The 25,953-nt window shown below is 45.4% G+C and overlaps 1 protein-coding gene across 1 annotated transcript in view; it reads left to right on the top strand.

Annotated features, from left to right (window-relative positions):
* LOC134214321 (5-hydroxytryptamine receptor 2A-like) overlaps positions 1 to 25,953 on the top strand; it is a 388,716-nt gene that overhangs the window by 277,864 nt on the left and 84,899 nt on the right. Inside the window, exons 6-7 of the mRNA XM_062693724.1 lie at positions 1,262 to 1,395; positions 17,386 to 17,495. Of these exons, the coding sequence (XP_062549708.1) occupies positions 1,262 to 1,395; positions 17,386 to 17,495 (244 nt within the window). The remainder of the gene's footprint in view (positions 1 to 1,261; positions 1,396 to 17,385; positions 17,496 to 25,953) is intronic.

Raw genomic sequence — 25,953 nt, 5'->3', positions numbered from 1 at the left:
AGTGTACTTGTTTTGCAAAATCATGAAGTTTGATATGTCGCAAGATGGGTTCCAAAAGCGAATGAAAATTGGCCACTTCCCCAAGGGGACCAGGCCCTGGAAGTACCCGGAGAGTGGCCAATTCGATCGAAAATCACCGAAATGTACTCCAGTGTACTTGTTTTGCAAAATCATGAAGTTTGACATGTCGCAAGATGGGTTCCAAAAGCGAATAAAAATTGGCCACTTCCCCAAGGGAACCAGGCCCTGGAAGTACCCGGAGGGTGACCAATTCGATCAAAAATCGCCGAAATGTACTCCAGTGTACTTGTTTTTCAAAATCATAAAGTTTTATATGTCGCAAGATGGGTTCTAAAAGCGAATGAAAATTGGCCACTTCCCCAAGGGGACCAGGCCCTGGAAGTACCCGGAGGGTGGCCAATTCGATCGAAAATCACCGAAATGTACTCCAGTGTACTTGTTTTTCAAAATCATGAAGTTTGATATGTCGCAAGATGGGTTCCAAAAGCGAATGGAAATTGGCCACTTCCCCAAGGGAACCAGGCCCTGGAAGTACCCGGAGGGTGGCCAATTCGATCGAAAATCACCGAAATGTACTCCAGTGTACTTGTTTTGCAAAATCATGAAGTTTGATATGTCGCAAGATGGGTTCCAAAAGCGAATGAAAATTGGCCACTTCCCCAAGGGAACCAGGCCCTGGAAGTACCCGGAGGGTGGCCAATTCGATCGAAAATCGCCGAAATATACTCCAGTGTACTTGTTTTGCAAAATCATGAAGTTTGACATGTCGCACGATGGATTTCGAAGCCGATCTGCCAGTGATTATTTTTTCCGGGAGGGAGGTAACCCCAGTACTCCCCGGAATATATCCGGAACCATGGCCATTGCATAAAAATTGACCTCGGTTCCTGAAACTATAAGAATTTTGTGATCGATTCCAGAAGATTGCTTGAAGATCCGTTAGAAATTGGCTGAGCTGCATGGTTTTGAATTTTGAGTTTTGTCGTAAAATGGGGGTTGGGGACGTACGTGTTAAAGCATTTGCTTTGAGTTAATGGTTCAACAGGAAGTCAACAATATTTACAATAATTGTGTACATCAATAACGCTTCAATAGTTCGCCGGTGATTATTATACTCCAGCGTGTTATTCATCGTTTACATTAATCAGCGTCATAATCACTCTCCCATTATTAATCTATTCTGCGCCATTTTGCGAAGCACTCACTCAAACATTCCCCCGTTTTGTCTCTTCCGTTACAGGAAACGTTTTTGTAATTGCTGCCATCATATTAGAACGTAACTTACAAAATGTAGCAAATTATTTAGTAGCGTCACTCGCCGTGGCAGATTTGTTTGTAGCGTGCTTAGTTATGCCGTTGGGTGCTGTATATGAGGTAATTACTGTTCGGATAGTGTGGAACTCGTACCGGTTCCGTTTCCCGTTTGCTGCAAAAAATACGTTGACTCAGGTAACAGGTGTCGAGGGTTGCTTGCTTTATATAATAACACATGACCTGAGCATCGTGCAATAGACTGGCTCAAACCGTTTTTCAAGCTTGATTTTTTGTTAGGTAACATTTGTGCAAATGTTGGACAGTTTTGCTAGTAGGGTCAAACAGCCTTTTCCTTTGAGATATTATAACTCATGAACGGGTTGACGGATTTACAAGCCACTGTCTTCAGCAAGTGGAATATTCTCGCAACTCGAATTCGAGGCGAATTCTCTCTTCAAAGCGACAAAATATTTGATAGCAATTATGGCGTCGTTAGCGGTCTCAGTGCCATCAGTGATGGCTGTCGGCGGTTGTCACGGCAGAAAATTTATTCGCCGAAAAAGAATTGAGAAATCCTTTGGTTGCAGTTAGCAATTGTTAAAGCGCATCAAGAACCGTTAAAAATGCTAAAAAAATATTTTAATCGGTAGCTTCCGAAGCCATTTAGCAATAAATATTAATTTATTTATATTTATAAGTTTATCAACAGGCATCCTACAGCCCAAATGATTTTAAATAAGGCTACAATAACTAATAATAAAGAGGTTTAACATGTTACAAAAAAAAAACAGAATCATAGAGCTATGCTCGAGAAGCAAACAAACTGGAAAACTGACGTCTTAGGTTTAGGCGACTAACACTAAAGTCGAACGCATATCCTTTGCATACATGCTGTAATTGGTACGTTGAAATGGTAAACGGAGCAAGGAGTTATTTCTCAAAGACCGAGGAGGGACAACGTTGATATTCACTTGCCCAAGAAGCGATGGACAATCTAAGCGACCTTGAAGAACGACAGCAATAAACAAAGCCCTCGCCGTATTCCCACGCACATGCAGGGGCTCCAGATGAATTAGTTGACAACGATCGTGGTAACCGGCAGTTGAACAGGGTTTCTCCACGGTAACATACGTACTGCGAGGCGCTCAATTCTTTCAACGCCGTTGTTGTAGTTTGAGCTCCATACTTCAGAACAATATTCTAAGATGGAACGCGATAAGGAGCAGTACAACATTTTTAGGCAATAGGGGTCAGTAAATTTTTTAGCAATCCTAAAAATGCATCCGAGAGAGGGCCTTGTCCACTACGTACGATACATGCTGCTCAAATGTGAGTTGGGAATCCATGATTACTCCCAAATCCTTGATAGGGTCCAAACGTTCGATTTCTGCATTCAGTAAACGATGGGGTACACATTACGATTGCGAAAATCGGGGACCGTCACGAAAATATGATAGACTTTAAAATTTTATATCTCAGCCGTTTCTCGATGGATTTTCAATTTTTTTGGACCAATTGATAAAGAATGAGTCAACGCTTATTTGAAAATGCTGATTTTCAATTATTGATTAGCGATAATTGATCAAAAGTTTAGAAATAGGTAAACCATCCAATCACGTACATGCATCACTAGCACAGACATCAACAATCAATCACTTGCGGGCTAGGATTTAATCCTCAGTTTGAATAAGATTTCACGCAGAGTGGACGCATCAAAGCGATCAAAGCGTAGCGGACACAGCATCACGGAAGCGCTGGTAACATTTTCAACGGAAATCCATCGCATTGGTGGTGGTCTCCGGTGTGTTGCTGCAGATCATTCAACCTCAACGAACCAGCGTTTTATATGAAGAAAGGTTTGACTACAAAAATAGCACTGTTGCGATCCCGTGCCGCCAGTGGCGATGCTTTTATTACATTACATTTATTACAAATTGTGGTGTCAGTTATGGGGCCCTCCTTAGCCGTGTGGTAAGACGCGCGGCTGAAAAGCAAGACCATGCTGAGGGTGGCTGGGTTCCCGGTGCCGGTCTAGGTAATTTTCGGATTGGAAATTGTTTCGACTTCCCATGGCATAATGTATCATCGTGTTAGCCTCATGACATACGAATGCAAAAATGGTAAGCAGGCTAAGAAACCTCGCAGTTAATAACTGTGGAAGTGCTTAATAAACACTAAGCTGCGAGGCGGCTCTGTCCCAGTGTGGGGATGTAATGCCAATAAGAAGAAGAAGGTGTCAGTTAGTTGTTGGAAAGGCGCATTGGGGAAAGAAAATTGTTTCTTCTCAGGACTAGCATTTTCTTAACAGAAAGGTTTTATTGCGAAAATGGACTGTTTCGGTGGCAACGGCGTTTGGCTTGGAAGCTTAATTTCGGTTAGTGATTCCATCCATTCAAATTTTCGGGCTTAATTTATTGAATACAAGAAAGCTGCTTTCCGGGGCGCGACCCATTTTGATCAGGATTCCGCAAAGAGTGGTTTAACCATTTATAACGCAGTGGAAACTTTATTGCCACCAACAAATTATATGTTTTTCTGTTTATTAACAAGAATTCTACTTATTATTTCCAATGAAGTGGTTATATTTGCTACCTAGTAATCCCCCAGATGAATTTGAGCCATAAAAATTTGTATGTCAATTTGTGAACGTTTTTTTTTACAAACAGATTGTAAGTTTCGAGTAGAAGATGGATTTTCAGTTATAATTCGTTGAAAAATGACGACAAAGATATACCTTTTCCCATTGGTAATAATTGTCTTGAATCTCATGTGTTAGATTATGGCGTGATTAGCGTGAAAAATTGCCTTTCTTGTATATTTGGTTTTTGGATTTTTGACGAAATTGCTTGGGAAAAAAAGTGCAAAACAATTTTTTTTCACTTATGATGCCTGACTTATGATGACGTGCCTTGTTTTGATTTGTTTTACGTAGAACCTAATTTTTGAAAATCTTTTATTTATTTTTGTTGCATTTACTCCCGCTTGCAAGGCAGTGGCAAATAACATTCTCCGAATGGTCCGTTGTCTGCGGAATCCCGATCAAAATGGCTCGCGCGCGCCGAAAAGCAGCTTTCTTATATCTAATGAAGTAATTCCATTAGCCCCGCCCCTTCATTAATCGTTATGAGTGCATATTATATTTACTACCATATCACATCACAAAGGGGCGGGCATTCCAGTTTGTGACAGCAGTACGTACGGACGTGCTTTTTGCTCGCGCATTTTTTCCAAGTGTTTTTTTTTCTCGCTCGTTCGTTCTGTTTACGTTTTCGCTTCGTCGCGTTGGCGTTATTTTCTCCCGGACCCGTCATGGGAGATGCCGCGGTCAATTCTGTCGCGAATAAAACGCGAAAGCGTCCATCGAAGGAGGTTGCTCCCGACGAGGGAAGTGAAAAGCTTCTCTTGAGCAACAAGTACTCTTCGCTCAAGGATGGTGACGCCGGCAATCTGCTGGGCACCACGAAAAAAACGAGAGAAGAAAAAGCCTCTGTTCCACGAAAAATCAACAGAGCGGAAGAAGAAGTTCTCGCCGATTTTCGTGAAAGGAGACTCGTCAGACCTTCGCCCCAACCTCCGGAAACTGATCGCCCGGGGCCTGAAGTGCACCTTTCGACTGTGCGACGAAGGTGTGAAGTTAATGACCGAGGGGAGGTCCCACTTTGACAAAGTGCTGGAGTACCTGAATGCGAAACGGTTTTAATTTTACACCCACGACGTTCCCGGCAGCAAACCCATCAAAGTCGTGCTGCGTGGTCTCGACGAAGTGGACGAAAAGGAGCTGAAGGAAGCTCTGGAGGAAAGTGGTCTGAAGCCGACCAACATTTACAAAATCCGCCGGCATGACACTTCCCGGGCCTACCGTGATCAGCTCTACCTGGTGCACCTGGAGCACGGTACTACCACGATGAAGGACCTCAAGCAAATCAAGGCCATCAACAGCACTGTCGTCGAGTGGACAAAGTACAAGCCCGTGCATCGTGACGTCACGCAGTGCATGAACTGTCTCCGCTTCGGCCATGGCACGCGGAACTGCTTCATGAACGCACGATGCACCCGGTGCGGCGGTGACCACGGCATCGACGAGTGCGAGCAAATGGAAGAGGCTGACCCCAAGTGTGCCAACTGTGGGGAAAAGCATCGGGCCACCACGAAGGCCTGCCTGAAATGCGCGGAGATCTCGACTCGACATCTTTATCACGAACATGAACGGTCACGTCTCCCAGCCGATCGTCTTCCAGGAACTAAGCTCGGACCACTATCCGGTGGTGGCGGAAGATGGAACTTCGGTGAATCGGCACGAGCTAACGCGGCGAAACTACCACCAAGTCGACTGGGGTTGGTTTCAACGGTGCGTGGACGAGAACATCGATTACCAGTGGCATCCGGTGTCATCCGAAGACGTCGACAAGCGGCCGCACGCCATCCAGGAGGCACTCTCTCTAGCCCGCGAGCAGAATGTAGACCTCAGAAATAGTGATTTTTCCAATAAGATCCGCGCTCTCCCAGACTGTACTAAGCCGTTCTGGAAGTTGACTAAAATTCTAAAATTCAAGCCTCGGCCTCGGTCCAAACGACTTTTTTGAGGAGTTGGAGATCTCAGCTGGCGAACTGACGGCCTATATCAAATCATCAAAAAACATGAAGGCCCCAGGCTTCGACAGCATCCTTTGAGCACCTTTCGCTGATCTTCAATCAGTGTATGCGACTTAGCTACTTCCCATCGTCCTGGAAGTCGGCGAAAGTCATACCCATCCGAAAGCCTGGGAAGGATCCTTCATCTCCAAAAAGCTTTGATCTCATCAGTCTTCTCTCAGGGTTATCCAAGCTGTTTGAAAAAGCAATTTACCTCCGCCTATACGAGTCTGCCGAGCAACATAACATCTTGCGCGATGAGCAGTTTGGTTTCCGACGTGGTCGATCAACCGTACACCAACTGACCCGAGTTACCAACGTCCTCAGACGGAACAAGCATGTCTCTCACACATCCGCCATGGCCTTACTCGACGTCGAGAAGGCATTCGATAATGTAAGGCATGATGGTCTGGTGTACAAACTACATCGCTACAATCTTCCCAGCTACCTACCCAAGCAACACCTCTTGTTTCTCAGTGAGTTACAACAACTGTGGTGTGACTTACTAAAGGTCTGACTTATGCACAACGCGTCGTATTTGGAACTCCTTTGTGACACAAAAAGCGCAAGAGGTGGAGCCTATTTGCAACATCTTGCGACTACAATGAAAATAAAAACTCAAAACCCAACCGGGAATCGAACCATGGACCTTGAGATTTGCAACCTTCTACTATAACCATCACACCAACAATTCTATTTGGAGATTCTGCTACAAGTGCACTACATAAACAACAAAGTCATTTGTAACTTCATTGTACCTTATATGGAACATGCAGGGGACTGTCAAAAATAAAATACTGCTCGGCTGAGCTCAAAGTGTTTTGCAACATATCAGAAACATTGTCGTAACAGCAATGAACCGAAGTGTTATTAATTCTGCAACTTATCTGTTTTGTTTCTGATATGAAACACATCGAATTTTAAACCACCCAAGAAGTCAGATGGGTAGAATATTGCGACGCCACTTAAACGGAAATGAAACATTGTGATTTTCTGAAACTGGGAAGTGGCTATAATGTGACTCGATGTATTGCCAGTATCTTCAATGCAATTTATTAGGAACAAACACCTATTTGAAAGATGTTGCGCGTGTTGCTTGGGTAGTGAAAATCATCCGAAACTATCTGTCGGAAAGGACATTCCGGGTCTCAATCTGCGGAGCGAGTTCCAATGCGAACGACATCGTCACAGGCGTTGCGCAAGGTAGTATCCTCGGGCCCCTGCTGTTCAACCTGTTCACTTCTGACATGCCAGAACCTCAAGAAGGCGACACTTTGTCACTGTTCGCAGATGACACCTCTATCGTTTTCAGGGGACGATTCGTACGAGCGCTCGTGGCAAAACTCCAACGAGGCCTGGATGTCCTGACAGATTATTTCACTTGCTGGAAGATCTGTATCAACGCGACGAAGGCCCAGACCATCATCTTCCCCCACTCGAAATCCCCCAGGCGTGTTCCGGCTGACGACTGCAAAGTCATCCTCAATTGCACGACAGTGAAATGAGCCAACGAGGCTGACTACCTTGGCTTGACCCTCGACAGCAAGCTTATTTTTTGGCAACAGGTTGACAAGACGGTGACAAAGTGTAACGTTTTGTTAAAATTGCTGTACCCATTGATCATCCGCCGGTCGTCTTTGTCCCTGAAAAATAAGCTTGCTGTCTACAAGCAAATCGTCCTCCCCGTGATCGAATGCCGGGCATGCCGGTCTGGGAGAGCTGCCCTAAAACCCATCACCTCAATGCGATTAGGGCGCTTGTTCCAATCTAGGTTAGCAAATTATTATTGTAAATATTTATGTATGTAAATAGTAGTTAGGTTATCAAATTTTAAAAATCATTCGATGCCTCTTCTAGGCTAACTTGAAAATATAGATAAACTTTTAAAAATTAAAATTAAAACAATTAAATTCGAAACTAAACTAAATATGAAGGGCCAAGAGGCCAACCACTTGAAATGCTGTAAAAATAATGTGTACGACAAAAAAAATGGAAAATAAATTAATTTTAACTAACTAACATTTTTGTCGGGATTTCGCAAAGAGCGGTTGGACAAAATTTGATGCAGCTGAGAGGACACAGCAAAACGAAGCCGTGGGTAGTAGTGGCAATGCTGAAAAATTTATTCTAATTGGTGGAGGCTTAGCGAAAAATCATCGAGGACTGTGTATAATGAATTCTTGAAGTTCTCCTCACTTTGCCACGTACGCTTCCATCGCGGGCGAAAACCAAACGTTTCAAATAAAAATATTTAGTTTTAATTTGACGCTACTTTTGATTTTGCTTATTTCTCCTTTATTCCGGACTTTTTTGAGGATGGTGTTCTCCAGAGTTGTGATGCCCTCCAATGAAAACCAGTCGAGTGGCTTCAGCGGCGATGAGGCCGATGAGTCATGTTAATTCCACGGTTGGAGACTCAAAGTCTATCTAACTGGGAGCAACTATTCAACTTCTTGATTCAGTTGTCCTCCAAGCAGTTTGCTCAATGTTAATAAAAGACACAAATTATCATGGCATACACCATCAATTTCGAATAGCTACGTAGTCCTACGTCACCTTTGCGTACAACCCGATTGGGCTGCATCTTTGAGTTTTTAAATAATACCGCAAATAATTTTCACCGCATGTGGTTTATTATAAATTTCTGAGTACCTGTCAAGAATTTTTTAAGCTTCTACGACAAGAAATAACGGGTTTCGTTCACGTATTTTACTTTTCCATGGCATAAACTGATTCATATTTGGGAACCAATTTAAAACATTGAAAATTGTTCCGATTTTGTCACATTTCCTATTTTATCTCCCCATAATTTACCACGGGGTGGTAAAATCGGAATACCAAGAAGGGCTCACACAACTTGTTTATTTTTCAATAACTGCCTCTATTCAGTAGTTTGATCCACAGACCTTGACTCTATGGAGTTCGTATTATACTTGGAACCAATGACAACAACAAGAACTACTTGGAATGCGAACATATACCTAGAAGGAGTCACACAACTTGTACATCCACGATTACTTTTTCCACTACGGGGGTTGATGCTAGTAATGATTATGATCACTAAGAGTATCTACCATATTTGAAACAGGCTTGCTGATCTTTGGTAACGCTTATAGACTCCAGGGAATTATTGGATGGCCAAGAACATATATTGTGGACGCATTTTAATCTTGGTATCACTAAGAGTATGTATCACATTTGAAACAGACTGGCTGACCTTTGGTTACGCTTGTAGATCAAAAGGCCTTAGCTCCAGGGTTTACTTGAATGACCCAAATATATTCTGAAAACGCATTCTATCATTTGCAACACTAGAGCAAGTTGAATGAAAATAAAACCTTTGGAATATCCTACCGCAACATTCATGTTTGTCAAAAATACTACGCCTAAAAATACATCAGATCTTACATGGAACAATATACTCAAATATAACTGCGCCACCTTTTGGAAGAAGTACTTATTATACTGAGCACCGCTTTGTAGTCGTGGGCATCCTGAACAACTTTGTGTTGAGGATCTCGAACTAGACCCATATTGCACACATATAAGAATATTACAAGCACACTAGCGCCACCTATTTGTAAAATTCCTAATTAGTTCTCCCATCACAGGGCAGCTCATTTCCACCAGAAGATCTTTGCTAAGGATATAATCTTTACAAATTCCAAATTTGTTCGATAAGAATATTTACAATGTGCAATATTCCATATATCGGAGTATCTTGAGTAGTCATACATACCACCACCTAGCGATCGAATTCTAAGCTAATCAATGCCTCATAAAGCTATGTTTATTTAGAATCCGGAATAATAAAATCATCTGTATCTCGGTAACGGATTGCCGTACAAATAAAGTTGATACATCAAAACAAGGGTAATTCACTGTACTTTATGGAAAAAAATATTGATACAAATCATTTCTTCTTGTTTCTAGTTAAAATTCGCATCTTCTTCTTTATTCCTCTCATCAAAAGTTGCACACCTCCGGAGTCAACTTCCTTGGCACATTTGTTCCACATTTTGGTCATCTGAGTTGCGTCGCGAGCTCTTTTCCACTTTTCTTAAGCTTCCGCTTCATTACTGCCCAAAATGTCTCGATGGGCCGGAGCTGTGGGCAGTTGCTTATCGATGTTTTTATCGATGAAATCTTCGTTATTATCGCGGTACCACTGGATGACATTCGGGCTGTAGTGGCAACTCGCCAAATCTGGCCATGGGACATTTATGGGCTGCGGTTTTTGAGACATTCCTACTTGTACAGCTTCGAGTCCATCGTCTTATTCGTCACAAACACTTAGGTCTTTGCTCCACAGCTGCATATCCCTTGCCAAAATCATCTGTTTTTTTTGCAAGTTTGTCCAAAAAGCAAACATAAACTTCGCAGGAACTACTCCTCGTGCCGTCGCCACGTGGAATTTTTGGCTAGTAAGCTATCCGAAATCCATTTTGACGTAGTTTCCATTGTGCAGATTTTTTTCTCTCCTTTCGGCTTCCATCTGGAATAATTTTTGGCTCGCTGCACGAAACATCGTGAAATTTGTGGGCAAGTGGGCGCCTTGGCAGACAAACCGCTATAAAAGAATTCTTGCAGCGGTCACTTTCCGTGCCGCTGCAATACAATAAATCATTCCGGATTCTAAATAGACATAGCTTTATCATAGCACACGCGTTACTGCATAACCATTTTAAAAAGGTGCAGTTTTTTTTTTTTTTTTTAATCTTTTGTTTATTTTGGAGGCTCAATTGCCGTGAAGCGTTACGGAGCCAAAATCAAGTTTAACAATTCATTTCTTAAATCTTATACATAATGTTAGTTTTGGGGAACCGAAAGACTCGCGGTTTGGTCGAGGTTAGGGAATACAATAATATAGTAGGAAAGGAAGGAAATTTAGGGTTCTTAAGTAATTATGATGCTGATGTTCACATAGTTGACATTCTTGGCGATGTTTCACATCTGTAACGGGACAAACATTTTTTTTGGGAGACAACAATGAGGAGAAGACATACGAAAGGGGTTAACGACAGACATTGAAATGGACAAAAAGAGGAAGACATTCGATATGGGGTACGACAGAGAAGGGGGTGTGCAGACTAAGATCACAATCTTACATCAGCAACTTTCACAAATTGGTGGACCAGGGACATGTATTCGAGATCAAGGCCCGCCAACACTTCTCTAATAGGCTTTGGTTGTTGTCAGGACATTAGACGACACATGGTTCGAATGAAGTCTCGTCCTATATTCAATTTTTTGAACCATGGACGCTTCGACACCTGCGGGCGAATTGAATACAGCCATCTACCCAACTCCCCATTTGTCCATTTCTGCTGCCAGCTTATCAAGGTTTCCTGACAAACTAATGTGAAAAATACATCAAAGGTGATTTGCCTATCGTAAATATCACCTTCCACAACGCGCACCTTAGCCAAAAAGTACACTTTCTCATTGCCGAGCAATCGAGCAATGAGAAGGGACCCAAGCCATGGTGATTGTGAATGACCGTAGATCGATAGAGCACTGAAAGCGTTTCTTATCCAATTTAGGAGATACGCTGTGTGCTTCACCGATTTCATTGACCGAGCAGCCTCCAGTGAACTTAGACTGTCGGTGAAGATGAAAAAGTGGTCAGGAGGTAGGGATGCGATTTGTTCGAGTGAATAGTGTATAGCTGCTAGCTCAGCAGTATACACGGAACTAGGCTCTTTGAGCTTAAAGTAGGCGCTATGAAAAACGTTGAAAACACCGAAACCAGTGGAGTCATCCATTTTTGACCCGTCAGTGAAAAAGCTTCTCTCCTCGCTAGCCTGCCCGTATTTGCTTGCAAATAATAGAGGTATGACCTCCGCTCGAAGAAAGTCTGGTATTCCATGAACCTCCTGCTTCATGGACAGATCAAAGGTAACAGAGGAACTGTTAGAGTCTAAGAAGTTAGCACGATTGGTGTCAACCGAAGATGGGCTTACCTCCAGCGTCATATACCAGTGGTAAATACTAATGAAACGAGATTGAGGGTTTTGTTCAAGCAGCTTCTCGAAGTTATTAATGACCAATGGATTGAGAACCTCACAACGGATGAGGAACCGGAGCGATAATTCCGCGAAACGATCTGTCAGAGGCAGTACTCCCGCAAGTACTTCCAGACTCATCGTATGAGTCGAGTTCATACAACCCAACGCGATACGGAGACAGCGGTACTGAATCCGTTGAAGCTTCAGCATGTGTGTTTTAGCCGCGGACTACCGTATTCGAGAACCGACAGAATGGTTGTTCGGTACAACGTAATAAGATCTTCGGGATGCGCTCCCCACCAAGTTCCCGTTATCGTTCGCATGAAGTTGATTCTTTTCTGGCATTTTTGTGTCAGATACACAATGTGCCTCCCAAAGGTACATTTAGAGTCGAACCAGACCCCGAGGTATTTAGAAGACATGCTATGAGTGATTGCCTTACCCATCAGTAGGAGCGGAAACTTCGTCGGCTAATGTTTTTTTGAAAAGACAACCATCTCAGTTTTCTCCGGAGAGAATGCGATACCCAGCTTAAGAGCCCAAGTATACAAATTGTCCAAAGTATCTTGCAATGGTCCTTGCAGATCAACCGCTGTTGGCCCCGAAACGGATACAACACAATCATCTGCAAGCTGTCTTAACGAGCAATTTGGCATGAGACATTCGTCAATGTCTCTGACGTAAAAATTGTAAAGAAGAGGACTTAAACATGAGCCCTGAGGGAGACCCATGTAGCTAATTCGTGAAGTTGCCGAGTCACCATGAGAAAAACTCATACGCTTCTCTGACAACAAATTGTACAAATAGTTGTTCAAAATTGGTGAAAGTCCACACTCGTGGAGTTTGTCTGATAAGACATCGACGCAAACTGAATCAAAAGCCCCCTTAATGTCCAAAAACACTGAGCCCATTTGCTCTTTTTTTAGCGAAAGTAAGCTGAATTTCTGAAGAAAGCAACGCAAGACAGTCGTTCGTTCCCTTACCCCTGCGGAAACCAAACTGTGTATCTGACAACAAACCATTCGATTCAATCCATTCGTCTAGCCGGAAGAGAATCATCTTCTCCAACAACTTCCAAAGACATGACAACATCGCGATGGGGCGATACGAATTACAATCCGCCACGGGTTTTCCAAGCTTTTGGATGGCTATCACCCTCACTTGCCTCCATTCATCCGGAACAATGTTGCACTCCAGTAACAGGTTGAGCAAGCTCAATAGGCGCCTCTTCGCGACGTCTGGGAGGTTTTTGAGCAAATTGAACCTTATTCTATCCATCCCTGGAGCAGAATTGTTACATGAAAGGAGAGCAAGCGAGAATTCAATCATCGAAAAGGGCCGATCTATATCATCATCAGGAAAAGCATCACGTGACACTTGTTTCACCGGCACCGAATCCGGACAAACTTTCTTCGCAAAATCGTGTATTCACCGCGACGAGCTTTCACGATCTTCGTTTACGGACGACGCGTTGCGCATTCTTCTCCCGACGGTCCACAGAATTTTCATTGAGGTCTCGCGTGATAAACCTTCAACAAAAGTGCGCCAATATTCACGTTTCTTCACTTTGACCAGCTTCTTGAACTGGATCTCGAGCGCGATGTACCGTTTGTGAAGTACGATCGAACCGTGCTTCCGAAATTCCTTAAACGCGTTAGATTTCTCACGATAGAGCTGTGTGCACTCGGTGTCCCACCACGGACTATGTGGTTTCCTACGAACCTACGAAAGCCTGGCACCGGCCGGCGTTGTGCATGGAGAGCGCTGTCAATAACCAACTGAGATAGAAACTGGTACTCTTCCCGCGGTGGAAGTGTTTCTATCGACTGTATGCCATCAATGATGGCCTCCCCATATTTTCCCCAATCGATGTGCTTTGTGAGGTCATATGAGAGGTCGATAGAAGCGGATTGATTATGTCCATTGGAAATTAAAACTTCGATCGGCAAATGATCACTACCATGGGGATCTTGGACCACCTTCCAAGTACAGTCCAACGATAATGAGCTCGAACAAATGGAAAGATCTAGACGGCTATCTCTTGCTGGAGGAGCCACTCGTGTAACTTCTCCTGTATTCAAAATTGACATATTGAAGTCGTCGCAGAGGTCGTATATCATCGTTGAACGTTTGTCGTCGTACAGTTCCCCCCAGCCTGTTCCGTGGGACTTAAAATCTCCCAAAAGCAACCGTGGCTCGGGCATAATCGAGCAGATGTGCGAAAGATCTCTACGAGATATCGCGGTGTTTGGAGGAAGATATATCGAGGCGATACTGAGGTCTTTTCCTCGAACAGTCACCTGACATGCGACAGCTTCGGTGCATGACATCGGAGCAAAATCGACTCTATAGAAGGAGTGCTGTTTTTTGATCCCTAAAAGCACCCCTCCATATGGATTTGCCCGATCGCGGCGAATGATGTTAAAATCGGGAAAATGAAGGTTTACATCTGATGTTAGCCATGTTTCACATAAAGCAAAAACATCGCATTGTAATTTGTTAACTAAAAATTTAAAAATATCTAATTTTGGAAGAATACTTCGACAGTTCCACTGTAGAATCGAAATCATATGAGCCTTATCGACGAAATTAGTCATCGAAGGATACGAATGACTCGAGGAGGGGCATTTTTGAAGCCAGCTGCTTCAAGAGAGGAGTCAGAATAGGAAGAACAGTTTTGACCATGTTCTTCACGGGGTCGGAAGCATCGAAGAAGTTGAGGATGAGCTCCACGATGCCAGAAAGTGTGAACATTGGAGCGCTCGGAGGTTGTTGTGCTCGCTCTCTATGCTCTCTTTCTGGCTGAGAAATCGCAAAAAATTGGGCATCTGGGATTTTAGATGTCCCCGGAAGCGGTGGAAACACTCGTTCATCCTGATGTGAAACCACAAAAGTCGAACGTTTTTGAGTTCCACCTGCGTTTGAATTCGCCATGTTGGAGTGGGGCTCACTTTGAGGCTGTTTTATAGGCTTTTTCGAGGGACGCTGGCTTTGTTTTACTCGTTTCCTCGTTGAGCCTTTGAAAACAAAGGCCCCATTTCTAACTTCGGAGTCAGAGCTACCTTGATCGTCCAAAGGAAGAGACGAGTAGATGGTGTCAGAAACAACTGGTGAAGCGGCCTTCCTCAGCATTTCGGCGTAGCTATGTACGTCGAGAACGCTGCTGAAGAGAACGCTTCTGGTGGATTCGGCGCTGTATGTACGTCGGGCAAGCTTCAAGAGCATGTGGAGGGCCTTCGTTGCAATAGACACATTTCGGTGGCGTTTTGCACGCGCCATCCACATGCTTCTCTCCGCACGATGCACAGCGAGGTTTATTGCAGCAGTACTGAGCGGTGTGGCCCAGCTGCTTGCAATTAACACAGTTCATCACCTTCGGTACATACAGCCGAAGAGGTAACCGAAGTTTGCCAATCACTACGTAGTCAGGCAGTGCGGACCCGGAAATCCGCTTTTCTCCCTCCTGCGACACCGAATACATTTGTTTGCAATCCAGTATCGCAATAGGAGGCAAAGAAACGTTCTTAAAACGACCGAAACCTTGTTTCAAATCGTCGCATGTCATACTTCCCTCCGTCACCACCCCCGCGATCTCACAGACTGCTGACGGTAAATGCACCTTATATTCGAGAGTAAAAAGCTCACAGGTGGCAATCTCGTTGGCCTGTTTGTGATCACTGACCGTGACGCGAAGCTTACTGGACCCAACCAGGTCAATGGCCGTGACAGACGAGAATCGCTTTTCCAGATCTTTGCTGATCTGACTTATATTCAACCGCTTGCCTTTGGGTCGGAAGAAAACAACATACGGCCCACTAGAGTCGGGTGGGTAAACCTTGAGGCGGGGGGTCGTGGGGGAAACATTGGTGTTGCTAGTGTCCATTTTATTTTGGCGCAGAGGATCAGAAGCCAACGAGGTATTATTTGACAAGGAATACGATGTACCCCCGCCATCATCGCCTTCGCGCATTGTAGACTTTAAATGTCTCGCAGAAGCGAGACACACACAATTAATCAATTATCAAAGGGGAAAAATAACACAGAACCAATTAACAAACACACAGGGAAACGGGTGATAAAAAACAGACGGGATTCAAATTATCAAAAAGATGGGAAGAAAGGGGTTACAACGAGAGAGAGCTCAAAAATATACTTAACTTAGCCTTCACACTACTATGTCACCGGCTATCACTTGTAGCAGCACACACTGAACGGACGGCCACTCTCCCGTGCCGCGATCGAGGCTACTGCTGCGGGTATCGGGACGGCAGCGCCTGTGTTGGTGATGATCAGTGATGATGGTGGTGGCACTGCGGCGTTGGGCGATGATGTTACGCCTGCGTAACGATGGACGCCGATGAGTTTTGCAAAAAAGCGTATTTTTGCAAAAACCGAAGAAAACTTTGACAAAATTTGCTATAAATAAGCACACTTTCACTATAGCTGTTCGATGATAACTGTTTCGGAAAAAAAACCTGACTTGTAGGAAAAAATCCGGAAGAATAATCGACCGTACGCGGACTTTGCAGCTGTCTCGCACGGTTGCTCGACGTGGAATGGAAAAAAAGGTGCAGTTCGAAATGGGTAGGATTTTCAGATATAAGCGAAATAAGCATAAAAAATCACTGTTTTCGAGCCCTTTTTTACGAAAAACACTCCCCGCGAGGTACCCGCCCACCTATGGTTAATCTTAGGTAACGTTCTAAAGAAAGATTAAATTATCTTTCGAAATAGCCCAAAAGTCTGGAGTTGGCCAAACAACCAGAAAGATATAACAATTTCAATTTGGGGTCAACATGACCCCAGAGCACAGACAACGTAAGTTTTTTGATAAAATTAGACTGTAGCGTTTATTTTCAAAAAACTTCAAGCGAATTTACACCTAGCGGAAAGATCTCGGCGAGTTTTACCAAACTATCAAAAATTACAAGAATCGGTTGAAAAATTAAAAAAATAAATGGCAGCCTTTCAAAATAGCCTGGGGTCATATTGACCCCAGAGCACAGACAAAAGGTTAATAGCACAACATTTAACGATAATTTACTGATCGACCGACTGCACACAGTAGAACAAAATGACCCGGATTCCGCAAAATTTACCACGTTAGATTAAAAAACAAATTCAGTTGAATTATCTACTAGGATCCTGAAACTAGCTTATGTATGGGCCAGTCTATCGTGCATTCACTGCTGAATGGCAATTATTATTTAGCCCACAATCTGGCTGCAGCAGTGAAACTCTATACATGCTGTGCCCATGCATTCCGTGCTCATCCTTGGCAGTTGGGTTCCCAAACAAATTAAACGAAATTGTGCACACCCAATTTGGCAAAATAATTAGGTTCATTTGGTACCTAGTCAACTAGCAGCGGGAAACTGAAGGAAACGACGTTTCTCCAACGAAGACGTATCCTTTTTTATTCACTAACGCTCCACACCATTTCTTTTTACTTCGTTACTCTTCTCCACAGATAAGCCGAGGCTGGATACTGGGGCCCGAATTATGTGATATTTGGACGTCCTGCGACGTCCTGTGCTGTACCGCTTCTATCCTACATCTGGTGGCTATTGCCACAGATAGGTAAGTAATTGTTTGGAGTTATCTTACTGTTGCAGCAGCTGAGTCCAACAATGACAATGGTCCATATTATAATTCCAAGCGACTTATGGGTTTGTTGAAAATGGAACAGGGTCACATTGTCGACGTTTTCTGTGCTGTACATAATGCCTCACAACAAAATGCAAAATATGTTTTATTCAAAGGCTTTTCGCACCCAAAAGCTCCTGACCCAAATCGCACCCAGTAACGGCGAATGTCCATCGCACACAGCGGCGATAGCGGAAATTTGTTGGTTTAAATCCGATTTTCTTCAGGTGCCTGAAAAATTAAATATGCATCAAATTAATATTTGTTCTTTCCAATGTTTATTACTTTATTCAGCGGATTTTTACATGCGGCCGGAGTTCTGCAAAACCGCACCAAATACCCTGTTGGGTGTTTGATAACTTGCAATATCTTAAGTATACGATTTGTGACTAATTAGAACTTTCACAAGGAAACATTGATAAAAATTTAGGTATTTTTTATTGTAGCTTGGTGCGATTCAGCAGCACTAATTAGCACCAGATTATTATGATTGTAATACTTATGGATATCATTTCCAAGTTTTAAAATACTTTCTCTTAGCAAATTTACTACTTTCTCTTAGCATAATTCCGGAAAAACTATTCGATTTCAACTTATTTTTATTTCAATCAGTTAAAGTAAAACTAATCCTGAGTAATAATTTTGAACCCAATAAAATCTTCAAATATCAAATAACATCCATTTTTATCAATCACACTGAAAATATAAAAAACACTCACAGTGCATCGTTCTACATTGGCAACAAACTGTGGCGTCCCTTTCATTTAAAATTCTCATTCACACTGCGCACACATCGCCACCCACACAAAACAACAAACCCGAGGAAAAAAAAAGAACGGTTATCGATACCTTGCTTCCCGCATTTGTTAATCCGATTTGGCCGTGGTTCTGCCCTGCTGCCCGGTCATTCGTTTGTGGCTCGAACCAGATGCCAGGAAAGAAAGGACCACCGGACCGCGCCGGATGCTGTTGATCCTCTTCGGCGGGCAGACGGAACCCAGTCGGATCGAATAAAGTTCATCTAAATTAGATTTCCCATGACGGAATTTGCATAAATTGGAGCTGGCGGTTCTTGTCGGACACTGACGCTTTGTGGGACATCAAGCCATCTGCTGCCGTGCCATTGGTTGTGTTTTTTCGCTGTTCTCTGTTGAGGGAGGTTGCGATCCATTTAGTTTGTTGCGCACGTGAAGATAGAACGAGGATGAGCCGAGCATTTCAGGGATGAGCCTTTTGTCGTTTTGCTTAATATTAATTTCCTGTGACGAAAATCCTTGAATGGGGTTCTGAGTAACCCTAAGCTTATCGGATGAAGGCCGTCGGAAAAAAATAAATGGTAATGAACCAAAGGCACGGACAAGTGCGAGAAATGTCAAAGAGACAGATGGAAAAGGCTATCTATAATATGTTAGGAATATTGCATGCATTAACCCAATGGATCTCAGACTGATTTTTTTTTGAGTTTGAAAGGATTTGCGAAACGAAAGTATCTCTATGCTAAAGCATCGTATCCGATTTTATGGGAAATGAATACAAAGCTCATGACCTTGGCGTCAAATTGAACTTAAATTGAATGAATTTCAAACTTTGTCCTAAATGGGTTCTGCTAAACGAAACCCAGTATCCGAAAGCACACCCAAGCTCTTGCACAAATTTACGTGTAGCAGTTCCAAACTTCCAATTATTCACATGTTGCAGAAGAGGTGGTCCGATTGAAAGCATCATTCGGTCATGGGTACCCCTACGTATTTTTGGTTAAGTGTCATTTAGCCCAAAGCCATTTGACCGAAAGGATCATTTGGCCTAATGCCGTTGAGAATTTGGTTTCTTACTAAGTGCATTGAGTATGTAATGAGATGTGCGAAGTGAGACAATCGAAGGTCAAAGTGAGAAGTAGTTTGGTAAAAGTGAGAAGTGAGGAGCGACAATTGAGTAGTAAGCAGAAATCAGTAAAAAGTTAGAAAAGAGAAATCAGAAGTTAGAAGTGAGAAGTTAAAGATGATAGATGGGAACGATACTTGAAAACTGAGAAGAGAGTGATGATAAACATGAATAAACAGGAAAATGGAAGAAGGATGAGGGAAAAAAAGAAGGATGAAGCAAAGAAACTTTTTTTCTTTTTTATCGAGATATTCAGCCCTAGGCTGGTTCGTCTCGTATGGAGAAAAAAAAGGAGAAGAAAAAGGATAGAAGGAAGAAAGAATTAGGAAAAAGGAGGAATGGAAGAAAACAACAAGAAAGGAAGAAGATAAGTGAAGGGATAAGGAAGAAGAATTATGGAAAAAGAAGGCAGATAGAACCCTAGCAACACAATTCGAGCGGATTTGCTTGCATCAACTAAAATCTAACCGAATTCAGTTATATATTGGTAACAGAACGGTCTAAACCAGATGTTTGCTGCTGGGGAAGGAGGAAGCAAGAAGAAAGCAAAAAGAAGTAAGCAAGGAGAAGAAAGAGAGAAGAAAGAAGGACGTTTAAGGAAAAAAAATGAAAGATGGAAAAAAGAAAACAGAGAAGAAGAAAGAAGATTGAAGAAAAATAAAGAAGAATTCTTAAAAATGAATCAAAGGAGATTGAAAAAATAAAAACGTAAGAATTATGATCTATTCATCACTTTCAATTCTTATTTCTCACTTTTGACCATTTGACTTCTCACTTCTCTCTTCCTACTTTCTGTTCACATTTATCAATTGCTCAATTCTTATATACCCTACTCTACATCCTCCAACATATCCTTCAAAAGTTCCTCCGGGAAATCCTTCGGAAGTTCCTCCGGGAGCTTCTCCGGAAATTCCTCCGGGAGCTTCTCCGGAAGTTCTTCCAGGAGCTTCCCCGGAAGTTCCTCCAGGAGCTTCTCCGAAAGTTCAGTTGGGAGCTTCTCCGGAAGTTCCAGGAACTCCTCAGGAAGTTTCTCCGGGAGCTTCTCTGAAAGTTCCTCCGACAGCTTCTCCGGAAGTTCCTTCAGGAGCTTCTCCGGAAATTCCTCCGGGAGCTTCTCTGGAAGTTTTTCCGGGAGCTTCTCTGGAAGTTTTTCCGGGAGCTTCTCCGGAAGTTTTTCCGGGAGCTTCTCCGGAAGTTTTTCCGGGAGCTTCTCTGGAAGTTTCTCCGGGAGTTTCTCTGGAAGTACCTCCGGGAACTTCTCTGGAAGTTCCTCCGGGAACTTCTCTGGAAGTTCCTCCGGGAACTTCTCCGGAAGTTCCTCCGGGAACTTCTCCGGAAGTTCCTCCGGGAACTTCTCCGGAAGTTCCTCCGGGAACTTCTCCGGAAGTTCCTCCAGGAACTTCTCCGGAAGTTCCTCCGGGAACTTCTCCGGAAGTTCCTCCGGGAACTTCTCCGGAAGTTCCTCCGGGAACTTCTCCGGAAGTTCCTCCGGGAACTTCTCCGGAAGTTCCTCCGGGAACTTCTCCGGAAGTTCCTCCGGGAACTTCTCCGGAAGTTCCTCCGGGAACTTCTCCGGAAGTTCCTCCGGGAACTTCTCCGGAAGTTCCTCCGGGAACTTCTCCGGAAGTTCCTCCGGGAACTTCTCCGGAAGTTCCTCCGGGAACTTCTCCGGAAGTTCCTCCGGGAACTTCTCCGGAAGTTCCTCCGGGAACTTCTCCGGAAGTTCCTCCGGAAGTTCCTCCGGGAACTTCTCCGGAAGTTCCTCCGGGAACTTCTCCGGAAGTTCCTCCGGGAACTTCTCCGGAAGTTCCTCCGGGAACTTCTCCGGAAGTTCCTCCGGGAACTTCTCCGGAAGTTCCTCCGGGAACTTCTCCGGAAGTTCCTCCGGGAACTTTTCCGGAAGTTCCTCCGAGAACTTCTCCGGAAGTTCCTCCGGAAGCTTCTCTGGAAGTTTCTCCGGGAGCTTCTCTGGCAGTTCCTCCAGGAGGATCTCCGGAAGTTTCTCCTAGAGGTTTTAGGGAAGTTTCTCCGGGAGCTTCTCTGAAAGTTCCTCCGAGAGCTTCTCCGGAAGTTCCTTCAGGAGCTTCTCCGGAAGTTCCTCCGGGAGCTTCTCTGAAAGTTTTTCCGGGAGCTTCTCTGGAAGTTTTTCCGGGAGCTTCACTGGAAGTTTTTCCGGGAGCTTCTCCGGAAGTTTTTCCGGGAGCTTCTCCGGAAGTTTTTCCGGGAGCTTCTCAGAAATTTTCTCCGGGAGTTTCTCTGGAAGTTCCTCCGGGAACTTCTCCGGAAGTTCCTCCGGGAACTTCTCCGGAAGTTCCTCCGGGAACTTCTCCGGAAGTTCCTCCGGGAACTTCTCCGGAAGTTTCTCCTGTTACTTCTCCGGAAGATCCTCCACACACTTCTCCGGAAGTTCCTCCGGGAACTTCTCCGGAAGTTCCTCCGGGAACTTCTCCGGAAGTTCCTCCGGGAACTTCTCCGGAAGTTCCTCCGGGAACTTCTCCGGAAGTTCCTCCGGGAACTTCTCCGGAAGTTCCTCCGGGAACTTCTCCGGAAGTTCCTCCGAAAACTTCTCCGGAAGTTCCTCCGGAAACTTCTCCAGAAGTTCCTCCGGAAACTTCTCCAGAAGTTCCTCCGGAAACTTCTCCAGAAGTTCCTCCGGAAACTTCTCCGGAAGTTTCTCCGGGAACTTCTCCGGAAGTTCCTTCAGGTTCTTTTCCGAAAGTTCCTCCAGGAATTCCTCCGGAAGTTCCTCCAGTAATTCCTCCGAAAGTTCCTCCAGGAATTCCTCCGGAAGTTCCTCCGGGGACTTCTCCGGAAGTTCCTCCGGGGACTTCTCCGGAAGTTCCTCCGGGGACTTCTCCGGAAGTTCCTCCGGGGACTTCTCCGGAAGTTCCTCCGGGGACTTCTCCGGAAGTTCCTCCGGGGACTTCTCCGGAAGTTCCTCCGGGGACTTCTCCGGAAGTTCCTCCGAAAACTTCTCCGGAAGTTCCTCCGGAAACTTCTCCAGAAGTTCCTCCGGAAACTTCTCCGGAAGTTCCTCCGGGAACTTCTCCGGAAGTTCCTCCGGGAACTTCTCCGGAAGTTCCTCCGGGAACTTCTCCGGAAGTTCCTCCGGGAACTTCTCCGGAAGTTCCTCCGGGAACTTCTCCGGAAGTTCCTCCGGGAACTTCTCCGGAAGTTCCTCCGAGAACTTCTCCGGAAGTTCCTCCGAGAACTTCTCCGGAAGTTCCTCCGAGAACTTCTCCGGAAGTTCCTCCGGGAACTTCTCCGGAAGTTCCTCCGGGAACTTCTCCGGAAGTTCCTCCGGGAACTTCTCCGGAAGTTCCTCCGGAAGCTTCTCTGGAAGTTTCTCCGGGAGCTTCTCCGGAAGTTCCTCCAGGAGGATCTCCGGAAGTTTCTCCCAGAGGTTTTAGAGAAGTTTCTCCCAGAGGTTTTAAGGAAGTTCCTCCCGGAGGTTCCCCGGAGGTTCTCCGGAAGCTCCTCCTAGAAGTTCTCTGGAAGTTCTTCCGGGAGCTTCTCTGGAAGTTTCTCCGGGAGCTTCTCTGGAACTTCCTCTGGGAGCTTCTCCGGATGTTCCTCCAGGAGCTTCTCCGGAAAATCCTTCAGGAGCTTTTCCGGAAGTTCCTCCAGGAGCTTCTCTGGAAGTCTTTCCTGGAGCTCCTCCGGAAGTTTTTCCGGGAGCTTCTCCGGAAGTTCCAGAAGCTTCTCCGGAAGTTCCAGGAGCTTCTCCGGAAGTTCTAGGAGCTACTCCGGAAGTTCTAGGAGCTACTCCGGAAGTTCAAGGAGCTTCTCCGGAAGTTCCTCCTAGAGGTTCTCTGGAAGTGCCTCCAGAAGTTTCTCCTGGAGCTTCTCTGGAAGCTCCTCCGGGAGCTTCTCCGGAAGTTCCTCCGGGAGCTTCTCTGGAAGTTCCTCCGGAGCTTCTCCGGAAGTTCCTCCGGGAGCTTCTCCGGAAGTTCCTCCGGGAGCTTCTCCGGAAGTTCCTCCCGGAGCTTCTCCGGAAGTTCCTCCCGGAGCTTCTCCGGAAGTTCCTCCCGGAGCTTCTCCGGAAGTTCCTCCAGGAGCTTCTCCGGAAGTTCCTCCAGGAGCTTCTCCGGAAGTTCCTCCAGGAGCTTCTCCGGAAGTTCCTCCTGGAGCTTCTCCGGAAGTTCCTCCGGGAGCTTCTCCGGAAGTTCCTCCGGGAGCTTCTCTGGAAGTTCCTCCGGAGCTTCTCCGGAAGTTCCTCCTGGAGCTTCTCCGGAAGTTCCTCCTGGAGCTACTCCGGAATTTCCTCTGGAAGCTTCTCCGGAAATTCCTCCGGGACATTCTCCAGAAGTTCCTCCGGGAGATTCTCCGGAAGTTCCTCCGGGAGCTTCTCCGGAAGTTCCTCCGGGAACTCCTCCGGAAGTTCCTCCGGGAACTCCTCCGGAAGTTCCTCCGGGAACTCCTCCGGAAGTTCCTCCGGGAACTCCTCCGGAAGTTCCTCCGGGAACTCCTCCGGAAGTTCCTCCGGGAACTCCTCCGGAAGTTCCTCCGGAAGTTCCTCCGGGAACTCCTCCGGAAGTTCCTCCGGGAACTCCTCCGGAAGTTCCTCCGGGAACTCCTCCGGAAGTTCCTCCGGGAACTCCTCCGGAAGTTCCTCCGGGAACTCCTCCGGAAGTTCCTCCGGGAACTCCTCCGGAAGTTCCTCCGGGAACTCCTCCGGAAGTTCCTCCGGGAACTCCTCCGGAAGTTCCTCCGGGAACTCCTCCGGAAGTTCCTCCGGGAACTCCTCCAGGAACTCCTCCGGAAGTTCCTCCGGGAACTCCTCCGGAAGTTCCTCCGGGAACTCCTCCGGAAGTTCCTCCGGGAACTCCTCCGGAAGTTCCTCCGGGAACTCCTCCGGAAGTTCCTCCGGGAACTCCTCCGCAAGTTCCTCCGGGAACTCCTCCGGAAGTTCCTCCGGGAACTCCTCCGGAAGTTCCTCCGGGAACTCCTCCGGAAGTTCCTCCGGGAACTCCTCCGGGAACTCCTCCGGAAGTTCCTCCGGGAACTCCTCCGGAAGTTCCTCCGGGAACTCCTCCGGAAGTACCTCGGAGGACCCCCGCGGAGGTACCTCCGTAGACTCCTCCGGAAGTTCCTCCGGGAACTCCTCCGGAAGTTCCTCCGGGAACTCCTCCGGAAGTTCCTCCGGGAACTCCTCCGGAAGTTCCTCCGGGAACTCCTCCGGAAGTTCCTCCGGGAACTCCTCCGGAAGTTCCTCCGGGAACTCCTCCGGAAGTTCCTCCGGGCACTCCTCCGGAAGTTCCTCCGGGACCTCCTCCGGAAGTTCCTCCGGGAACTCCTCCGGAAGTTCCTCCGGGAACTCCTCCGGAAGTTCCTCCGGGAACTCCTCCGGAAGTTCCTCCGGGAACTCCTCCGGAAGTTCCTCCGGGAACTCCTCCGGAAGTTCCTCCGGGAACTCCTCCGGAAGTTCCTCCGGGAACTCCTCCGGAAGTTCCTCCGGGAACTCCTCCGGGAACTCCTCCGGGAACTCCTCCGGAAGTTCCTCCGGGAACTCCTCCGGAAGTTCCTCCGGGAACTCCTCCGGAAGTTCCTCCGGGAACTCCTCCGGAACTCCTCGTCTCATGGACGGTTGACTATAATATGTCATTCTATGCCCCATTGAAACACGTAATTTTCGGCTAAGGGTCTGCCTCATTTAGAGAATTAAACTGAAATTAAACTAAAAAGGGACATTTCAATAATTACCGAATAACCCTGCTGGCAGATCAAGATTACTTTTGACATATATCGGGTACGTATGGTAGCTGAAGCCTCCCCCTATCTGTCTATGGTGACGGTTTGCGTGGGTGGGCAATCAGATCGGACAAATGGACGTCTGAATCTTTGTTTACAAAATCACATACGTCCTTTTGAATAAGTACCCGAGATATATCGAATCACTTTCCGTCGATGCCTTATTGGAAATGCTGGGAAGCATCAGCTATTTTCATGACCGGGTGGTTTTCTAATTTGCAAATTGTCACTTTAAGTTTAATTCTCCAAATGAGACAGTCCCTAAATAAAAGTTGAATATTTTATTCGATAAAAAAATCAAGCCTAAGCCAACCTTGACAACAAGTTCGTTCACTCAATTCCTTTCTCTACTTGCATATTGACAGTTGCCATTATCGAATTTACAAGAGGTCAGATGGAAGAGATTGCCCAAATGTTGGGTTTTATTTAAATGGTTTTTGAGAAATTTGCGATCTGAAGGGCTGAATGGGATAGCTTTTTCACCCAATTATGGTACGAGCTTTTTACAGCAGCTGCAAAGAGGCCATGGTTGAAATTTACTGAACAAATTATTAATGAGACACCGTTTTTGGGTATGCATCAAGTTAATATTTAATGATCACCCAATTACGTGTTTAATGAACCGTGTAATCGTATAAAATTGAATTAATTTTTGACAAACAAAGTCGTAACTCAGTCTACCCGCAATTAACCAAATCTCGGAACGGTGTTCTCCACCGAAGCACTGTTCCAGCAATATATCATTCAACCGTCTACCTCA

This window comes from Armigeres subalbatus, chromosome 2, assembly GCF_024139115.2.
Source record: "Armigeres subalbatus isolate Guangzhou_Male chromosome 2, GZ_Asu_2, whole genome shotgun sequence".
Lineage (NCBI taxonomy): Eukaryota > Metazoa > Arthropoda > Insecta > Diptera > Culicidae > Armigeres > Armigeres subalbatus.
This window is presented reverse-complemented; position numbering and strand designations above follow the sequence as displayed.